Genomic DNA, 10,326 nt, shown 5'->3' with positions numbered 1-10,326 from the left:
CCCCTCTCTCTCTCTTACCCCCTCTCTCTCTCTCTCTTACCCCCCTCTCTCTCTCTTACCCCCTCTCTCTCTCTCTCTCTTACCCCCCCCTCTCTCTCTCTCTTACCCCCCTCTCTCTCTCTAACCCCCCTCTCTCTCTCTTACCCCCCTCTCTCTCTCTTACCCCCCTCTCTCTCTCTTACCCCCTCTCTCTCTCTCTCTCTCTCTTACCCCCTCTCTCTCTCTCTCTCTCTTACCCCCTCTCTCTCTCTCTCTCTCTTACCCCCTCTCTCTCTCTCTCTCTCTCTCTTACCCCCTCTCTCTCTCTTACCCCCTCTCTCTCTCTCTCTCTTACCCCCTCTCTCTCTTACCCCCTCTCTCTCTCTCTCTTACCCCCTCTCTCTCTCTCTCACACCCCCTCTCTCTCTCTCTCTTACCCCCTCTCTCTCTCTTACCCCCTCTCTCTCTCTTACCCCCTCTCTCTCTCTCTCTCTCTTACCCCCTCTCTCTCTCTCTCTCTCTCTTACCCCCTCTCTCTCTCTCTCTCTCTCTCTTACCCCCTCTCTCTCTCTCTCTCTTACCCCCTCTCTCTCTCTCTCTCTTACCCCCTCTCTCTCTCTCTTACCCCCTCTCTCTCTCTCTTACCCCCTCTCTCTCTCTCTCTCTTACCCCCTCTCTCTCTCTCTTACCCCCTCTCTCTCTCTCTCTTACCCCCTCTCTCTCTCTCTCTTACCCCCTCTCTCTCTCTCTCTCTTACCCCCTCTCTCTCTCTCTCTTACCCCCTCTCTCTCTCTCTCTTACCCCCCTCTCTCTCTCTCTCTCTCTCACCCCCCTCTCTCTCTCTCTCTCTATCTTACCCCCCTCTCTCTCTCTTAACCCCATCTCTCTCTCTCTCTCTCTTAACCCCATCTATATAGGGTGACAAAAAAAAAACGGGTCCCAACTCTAATTAGGCACCGTTTCTTAGTGTTTTGTCCGAATGAAATGTAACGAAACTTTGATTATAACTTGTTTATTATATTCAAAACGTCACATCAAAACACTAGGGTCTTTGGCCATTTTTTTCTCCATTGAAAACAATTGAAGTCCCTTTGTTTTTTTGTTTTTTTTAGGGGGGGGGTCACGCTGTGTGTGTGTGTGTGTGTGTGTATATATATATATATGTATATAATGTTATTTATTTGTTTTTGTTTTGCGATACTTTTTGAAATTAATTCAATTATTTATACGAAAGTGCATTTTTACCTAAATGCGAGTTTTACCAATTTGGTACCTCCAAATGGGGAGCGTCATATATATTGTTTAAAATATAATTATCTACTGACATGTGTTATGTCGTCTACGACTCGGTGGCTGAATCTAGCGAGATTCGAAATCAGGACCTCATGGAAAGAAGCCTAAACTTCTACCACTAGGTTATCTCACGCGACTGTTTGATATATCGCGATTTATGTAGATGTTATTTATTTGTATTTGTTTTGCGATACATTTTTTTTTATTTTGAATGAATGAATTCAATTATTTATATGAAAGTATATATTTTTTTCTCGCTAGATTCAGCCACTTTTGGTGCGTAGTTATCTCTAATAAAGCGGACCGTGTGTGATCGTCTAAATGTCTTTCTATTGCATTATATGTTCATGTGCTTTTGGGTGTGTGTGTGTGTGTGTGTGTGTGTGTGTGTGATATGTCATGCATTTTCGGACATACTTTCTGTGTCGTCGATGTTGGTCCAGCTGGAAACATCTCGTCTTGGAGGGAGACTGGTACCTGTTTTTGGGGACGAAGATTCATTTCACTCCAAGACAAGGAATTGGTTTTATAGTTTGTTTTTTTTTATTTCACTTTCCAGATGTCTTGCAGAAGGATGGAAAGCGAAACTCTGGCTTGTGTGGTTCTGTTCTACACACGTCAGAGTCCCCCCCTCCCCGTGAAGGGGAGGAGACAACAGTGAAGCCATCCGTCCTCTTCTAAGTCTAAACCAAACCTCAACGATTCAGCTAACCTGATCACGTGACTCACACGCGATCCGATCAGCTGACTCTGACTTCCGGTTACGTGTCTCAATATAATTTACACATCTCCCTCTCTCTCTCTCTCTCGTCATTCTATAACACTTTGAGTTGTAGACGACGAAACACGTATCAGTAGATAATTATATTTTAAACAATATAAACTTTTTATTTTGATAAAGGGATAGTGGATTATTAGTTGCCCAAAAATGTGTTGCACTGTTATATATTTTAAATTCATAGAACAAACAAATTACTTTTGATGAAATGTGTAGAAATTTATTTTCTTTAAGTTTTTTTTTGCCGTTGAAATCCTAAAAATTATTTTACCTTAATGTTGGAGAGAGTTTTATATATAATAAATGAAATCATAACAAGACATAAAGTATGTTCTTCGCCCCCACCCCACCCTGCTACAGACATGCAGGTCAAATTACATAAAATTTCTCTACCTTTTTTTGTTTTTTTCTTTGCCCTTGGAATTTGTAGATCCCCTAGTGCTACCATATCAGGCTGTCTAAAGATACTGGCTTTCTGACCTCAAATGCATTAAACATTAATGTTATTGTTTTTTTTTTTCCTTTCTCTTTACAAAACTCAATCATGTTCTGCAAAGTTAAAAACAAAAACAATTTTCCTCTACGAAACAACTAAACCAAACCAAACATAAAATATTTGAAAATGTAAAGAACTTGAAGCATAAAAACTTTTCTCCAAATTACTGGATTCCGCATTAAATAACCAGAAAAGGTTGATATACTGTAGAACAAAACAATGAAATCGAACCTTACATATTCCGACTATAACTTTAACCCTTATTCTCGAGTAGCCTGTGGGCCTTAATGTGGTGATGCCTTTGTAAAAAAAAAAAAAAAAAAAAACTTGAACACGTCCTTTTTATTTTTCTCCTTTTTCTATTCATTTTTTTTTTCTTTGCCTTTTTTTCTATACTTTTTTGTCTCTGATTTTTGTAAAAATTTCTAACATCTTCACTCATTTCTGAGGGAGATTTTTTGGCAATAAAGACGAAATATAAAATGTGTCACCATATGAATGCATCATACTGCTTTACCTATCGAATATGCATGAGAAAATGTAATATTTTGAGAAATAAAAACAAAAAACAATTTGATTTATAGCAATACGATTTGGCCAAGATCAAAGTGTAGCATCTGTTCTTCAGATGCTGCACTTCAATTTCTTGTTCTCTGTCAGTGGAGGAGAAGTCCGTCATGACTGAGACAATTTTTAATTTTTGTTCTTTTTTTTTTCCACGTTAAAAAACGACCCTGGTGTCTAACTCTTTCTCGTGGGGAGGCATCGTAAATAGGAACAATGCGATCCTTGGTATAACCTTAAAGGACAACCAGTGATGAGTTCTCATTTTAGGACAGAGGGAGAATGTGGAGTTGTTCCTTAGTTATCATTGATCCCATGTCTACTTTGGTTCCCGGAGTTAGGAAACTTGGTGCTACCAAATCAAGCTGAAAATACTGCCTTCCTGACCAAAAAAATGCTTAAAAAATTGGTTGTTTTTTTTTTCTTTCCCTTTGCAAAACTCAATCATGTTCTTCAAAAACAATTTTTTTTTCTACAAAGCAATCAAACTGAACACCATGAATAAATAGTTGAAGATATCAAAAGCATAAAAACTTTTTTCCAAGAAAACTAGATTCAGCATTAAATAACCTGAAAAGGTTGATATGTTGTTTGCTTTGGCTTGGTGATTTTATGGCATATCAACCCTTTTCGGGTTATTTAATGCCGAATCCAGTTATTTTGGAAATAGTAGTCATGTTGCATCCAGTTATTTTGTAGAAGGTTTTTTTATTCTTCAAGTTCTTTGTATCTTCAATCGCTAGTTTGTAGTATTTGGTTTGGTTGTTTTATAGTGGATTTTATCATTTTTGTTCCCTGCCCTGCAGAACATGAATGAGTTTTGCAATGGGAAAGGGAAATGGGTTACATTATTAATGTTTGGTACATTTTAAGCTAGGAAACCAGTCAGGAAGTGGGAAAGATAAAAAGGGGAAATATGAAGGGGGAAACGGTGGGTTGTTTTGTTTTTGGTTTTGCAGAACATAATTAAGTTTTGCAAAATGGAGGTAGAAAAACAAAAAGCATGAATGTTAGGTGCATTTCGTGCTACATCGTAAAACAACCAATGCAACCTACTGCCTTATCTGTTACTCTTTACACTTGATGGTTGGACATTTAACACATTTTATAAAGCTTTGTTTTGATTTTGTTAATTCCCCCCACCCCAAGTCCACCTCTTTTTTGGAATTAATAATTTTCGGATGAGCCTTCCTCTTTCTTCAGTCAAAATCCTAAATCTTATTATAAATTTAACCCAAACACGTGCATTCGTTTAAAAAAAAAAACAAAAAACAAAAAAAAACTTATTCACTTGTTTTAAAAAATCGAGTGTCAACCGTTTTTAGCATGCATTTGTGACGTGTCCGTTAGAGAAGGGTAAGGTACATTTTTTATTTTAAATTTTTCACGCATGCTTCTATGTAGACAAATATGAGTTAATATAGCTTCTGAGGAAAAAAGAAAAATTAGATACATAATAATACAACTTACTGCCTTGTTAATTAGTTTTTACATCGCCTGACACAGCCTGATTAGGTTATATTCATATTAATCGAGTATAAGTTCGCGACACAGTCCTGCAGTCTCGGCTATTTGTGAGTATGAGAATAATCTTGCATCTGTTGGGTTGAAGTATAGTTGGGGGAGATCCTCCTTCTCAGGTCGTTGCTTCCTATCTTTTGGATGGAGTAAGTTTATTGCTTACTGCCTGAGGTGCCCCTACCAGGGAATGCCGACAGGGCTGGCCAGGCAATTTATAAATGACAGAAGTGCTTCTCCTTTAGGGGCATTGGCTTCTCACATTCCTGACCTTGTGTCACATTTTGTGATGGGAAAGGATAGTAAATCATATTATTGTGCAGCCGTTTTGATGGTAATAGAGGGGGTGATAAATGACAAAAATTAAATTTACAGGTTTTCGCTTTGATTTGAAATTGTTTCTCTAATAAAGAAAAAATAGTTTAAAATGATTAAATTGCTACAATTTTTTAAGCAGTAAAAGAAGAAAAACATTCGTTTTTAGTTTCTGCATATTTTTAGATGAGGATTGAATGTTCATGCTTAGATTCTTCGAACTACTGCTCTCATCTGAGTGCAAAAATAATAAAAAAAAAAAAGTCTGGCGTAATGGATACAGCGCTTGGTAAAATTAAGTTGTAAAGTTATACTCTTCCGAAGGTTGACGATTCAATCCCGAGTGCGACCGACGCTCAAAATGCAATTGCAAATTACTTAAGACTTCTCTCCAGTCATATCTAATGGAATGAGAGCATGCTATCCCCGTCTCCCCATGGATTAAACAAAGGATTCCCTTTGAAATTCGGTGAAGATTCTCGGGTTCAACAAGATACATCTAAAGAAGGTTAAAGGTTACATCAACCAAAATGCTGTGAAAATAACACTCAAGATGAGAACAGTAGTTTGAATAATTCAGATAATACAAACATTATCTTTATTTAAAAGAATATTCAGTTAATAATAACGATTATTGGTAATCTCCAAAAATACCGTTAGGGCTTACAACATGGCCGCCAGAAGAGTCACGTGATTCGGTTGATCCAAAATATGAATCGCCGTATTACGAAACCGGAAAACGCAAATTTAAAGCAAACTTTGACAAACAAGCATAATAATTAAGTACAAAAACAGTTTTTCAATATCATAATAATAAATAATTTATTTAGAACGGTCATTTAATTTTTTGTTGAGAAACAATCAGTTTGTTTGTTTTTTAAATGTTTACAAAATGTCTACGAACGTGCGTAGACACTTTGTAAACATTGTTTTTAAAAAATAAAAAATAATACTTCTATTATGTTTTAAACGACTGTAATAGTTTATTTTGGAAGTATATTTCATAAAGAAAATTGACAACCCACTTTAAAACCAGACATTACGAGTTTTATATATTTTATTCGCAGTTTTTTGTTGGGGGTGTCAAAAATTCTGCCTAAAATTCTGATACACCTAGTCGACCACTTGTTTGTTCTGAATAAAATACTTTTTATAAACACTGTTTTAATTAAAAACAACCTAAGATTGTTTCTCAAAGTTTGCCTATTTTTATAACAACATTATATCAACAAAAAATTAAATACAAATTGTGATTGTTTGTCAAAGTTTGCCTTCAAGGCTGCGTTTTCCATTTGCACGATTCATGTTTTGGATCAACCGGATCACGTGACTCTTCTGGCGGCCATGTTGTAAGCTCTAACGGTATTTTTGGAGATTACCCGATTATTTTTATAGATGAAGAATCTTTATTTAATAGTATTCACTAGTGATGGGACGATTCCAATATTTTTCCTGATTCCGATACCATTATCGATTCCGATTCTTTATAAACTCTAAATATTTAACTATAGAGTTATTTTTCCCCAATTACCATAAAAACATGTTAAATGTATAGATATTTTCATAAACATAAAAATACACTTGAGGGATGATCTATCAATTTTAATTTTTACTCATAGATCAATAAATATTTATTATTTATCATTATTATCAGCAATTTAAAATGAAATAAAAATGACAAAAGAATCGTTTTGGCATTGGAAAATATTGGCATTTTTCCAATTCTGACACTAATTCTGATAGCCCCAAATGGTCTGATTTTCCCCCGATTCCAATTAATCGTCCCAACACTAGTATTTACCCTTGCAGGCATTTATTCAAAAAGGAATATTATTATTTACAATTATAGTTATACAGATTGATGTAGAAATCACCATGGAATTTCCATGGGATCTTATTGGTATTAATAATCCTTACAGATGTTGGATCCATTTAATGTATTATCCCATTTTTGTGACAGGCTCATGATAAGCTCGAAGTCCATCCTTCGGAGGCTGAGAGCATGAAATCTGTGGCGCATCATGCTGAAACTCTGAAGCTTATTGAAGAATTCACCACCGAGGACGAAGATGCTGAAGAACTGGCAGCCATCCTTAATGACGTCAACCTACAGGTGAGTCAGTCGGGTTCATCCATCGGTGACAATTGATTTTTGTTTTGTTAATATTAGGTTAATGCAAAAATGTTTTTTTGACGCTCAACTATATATATAAAAACAACATTTCTTTTTTCATCAACCTAATAGTTTGTATTTGTAATCTTTTTGTGTTCAAATGTCGAAACGGCATTATTTTTTATGGAAATCACTCCAGACAAGACATGAAGTCATTTGATGTAAGGATGTGATGATTATTACAAAGGCAAGAGATGCCTATTGACCTTAGTCTTGAAAAAAAAAAAAAAAAAAAAAAAAAAACAAGGCTGTAGGTAGGAGGAAAACAGTAAGTAAAAAGAGGGTTCCACAAGCTTGCAGTTTTTTGAAAGAAGCTACTAGTATAGGAAACTGTATAACAATGAGGTATCAAAACAGCAAATTGATGAAGACCACTAGACCAATGAGTTAAATGAGCTGGAACAAAGGAAGCAGGGAGTAGATGAGACAATTCTGAAGAAGACAAGCTGTAATAGTATTTATAAACGTGAGAGTAACAACATCCTGGCTGTGTGGGAGAGGTGGCAGAGAAGAAAGGGCGGGGTCAGTCAAATTACAGATACGTTTCTGCACTTTATAAAGACCCCTCGAATGGGTCAAAAATTACAAATACGACAACAGTACTTCATATGTGGTCTAACAGATTTGTAGAGATAAAGAAAAGCCTCAGGTGTGAGAAAGTGTTTAGATTGAAAGAGAAAACGGATTTCATGAGAAGCAGAAAGAAATTTACAAGAAATAACGATGTTTGTGATTGGCCTACCGTATGCTGTCACAGACTATAAGATGAACCATGCTGGGTTCAAATGTATGAGATCTACTGTAATCATTTATGCACTGATACCATTTGTAAATGTACTATGATATTTTCAACAGCGATACAAGAAGTCATCTGAAACAAAGTAGATGAATTTTCACCGCATGACAAATATTTTTATCTATTAGCAGCATTAGTAATAAGTGTCTTAATGTGACGTTGATAGTATAAGTCATATCTTTCTCTGTAATAGAAGACTAATGTGATATCTTTCAATGTTCAATTTGGGCATCCCATAGCCTTGAGCCCCTGGAGGGGTATAGACCATCCACAACTTTGTAGATGCTTTTGTAGCAAGAAGTTCTTTTTTCAGAGTGATGTTGCTGGGGCCCATGCTCAACTTTCCCAGAAGGTATATACAGCGCCTAGCCTTCCCAAATGGTCACCCATCTGGTACTGGCCAGGCTCATCGTTGCTTAACTTTGGTGATCTGGTGAGAACCGATGTGTCAACATGATTGTGCTGTACTTCAATTTCTAAAAATAAACAAAAAAAAAATGATTGAATCATTCTACCGCTCCAGAAAGTATCTCGCTCTCGATGCAATTCTTTATCTGTAAAGAACCAAATGCATTCTAAGATAGAGTACTATTGCTACATCTGGGGAGGAGCTGCTGAAAGCACCATTTCCTGGCTGGACAGTGTACAAAACCGACTTTGAAATCTAGCGGGTGCTGTCCTTTGCTCCTCCTTGCTACTTGTTTCTCACAGCAGAGATAATGCGAGCCGATCTCTGCTCTATCGTTATTTTCATAGCATGTGCTCGACCGAGCTTCACTCTATGATGCCTCTCTGTAAACCATTCACCACAAACATCTGCCTAGCTATAACAACTACCAACAATTTCCTTTACTCTCTATTTGTGCCTAGAACGAAAAGAAAAATGAACAGAGCTTTTTTTTTTTTTTATATACAAAACTGTTTCCTAGCTGAATATAACAAAGTCGTTTTCAAGTCCATCGTAAACAAGTTCTTGATGAGCCGTTCTCTAAAATATGTTAATTCTTATCCAATTTCCGCCATCACTGATCATCACGTTGTCTCGTCTGACACTCATTAACCCTTACCTTTGAGTGGCCTCCAGGCCTTGATAAGTGGTGACTCTATAGTATATAAAAAAACAAAACAAGACACAAAAGAGGCTAGAGATTACATATACTGAGATTTGGGAAAATCTTTGCGAGTGGTTTTCGGCCAGAAATTTGGCTGGTAAGGGGTCAAAGTTCAACGATTTGACCTTTGAGAACTCTACCAAACTCCTCCGACAATTTTGGATCGAAATAATTGAAATTTTACATATAAGTTCCTTAGACATGGATCTAACTTAATAACTTGATTTTAGCCCAGAACAATAAATGTTAAGGGGTCATAATAGGGGTCAAAGTTTTAAAAAATTGACCGCTTTCTTTTTTTCTTGTTTTTTTTTTTTTTTTGCTCAACATACACCTCCAAACACCCGGGCAACGCCGGGCTGAAATGCTAGTCTATATATCTATAAAATTGAACGTGTCTGTGTGTCTGTACATTTCCCTATGCAATAACTCTGTCAATTTTAAATCTACAGATGCAAAATTTGATATACAGAGTACTGAGATTTGGGAAAATTAAGGTGATCGGTTTTCGGCCAGAAATTTGGCTGTCAAAGTTCAACGATTTGACCTTTGAAAACTCTACCAAACTACTTCACCAATTTTGGGTCTAAACACTTGAAATTTTAGATACAGGTTCCTTGGACATGGATCTAACTTAATAACTTGATTTGAGCCCAAAACAAATGTTAAGGGGTCGTAATAGGGATCAAAGTTAAAAACTTTGACCGTTTTTTTTTTGTTTTTGTTTTTGTTTTTTTGCTCAACATACACCTCCAAACACCCGGGCAACGCCGGGCTGAAATGCTAGTAGACGATATACTAGAGCATAATCCATGAAATAAATGATTCATTATATACAATTAATTGAACACAGGTTACAGACGGGCCATGTGAAGGTCGTCAAAATTCATAATTGGAAGTGACGTTACACAACCGCCAGAGTTTGAACTTGGCACGTCCAGATTGTCTGTACACTTGAGTATCCACTTAACCTTTCCTACCCCGAATTTTTGGTTTTGTTTTCCAAAAGATCTGATTGCATGTTTTTAATCAAACAATTTTCTTTTATTTCATGGACGAAAATGGAAGCGATAATTATTATACGGCATAATCACATTGACACACAGGTTCCCATCAGATCACTGAAGTTAAGCAATGTTGAATTGGTCAGTATTAAAATGGGTGACTGTTTGGGAATACCAGGTACTGTATGTGCTCTCCACTTGCCATTGTTTCCAGTCGTCTTGAACTTCTCCTTGCCACTTGAATCAAAGTGTAGATTCAGGAGTGGTTGGGATTGCGCAACCCTTGCTTCACAATTAC

General features: G+C 36.6%; 1 protein-coding gene across 6 annotated transcripts in view; it reads left to right on the top strand.

Annotated features, from left to right (window-relative positions):
- Positions 1–10,326, top strand: part of LOC145248075 (protein PALS2-like) — a 203,812-nt gene that overhangs the window by 131,533 nt on the left and 61,953 nt on the right. For all 6 annotated transcript variants that reach the window (XR_013863323.1, XR_013863322.1, XR_013863321.1 and 3 more), the window contains one exon: positions 6,904–7,056. Coding sequence is in view for 3 of the 6 variants with exons in the window: in XM_080109853.1 (XP_079965979.1) it covers positions 6,904–7,056 (153 nt within the window). In the remaining 3 variants the exon portion in view is untranslated. The remainder of the gene's footprint in view (positions 1–6,903; positions 7,057–10,326) is intronic.

Source organism: Euprymna scolopes, chromosome 26 (assembly GCF_053919585.1).
Source record: "Euprymna scolopes isolate OS-2025 chromosome 26, ASM5391958v1, whole genome shotgun sequence".
NCBI lineage: Eukaryota > Metazoa > Mollusca > Cephalopoda > Sepiida > Sepiolidae > Euprymna > Euprymna scolopes.
This window is presented reverse-complemented; position numbering and strand designations above follow the sequence as displayed.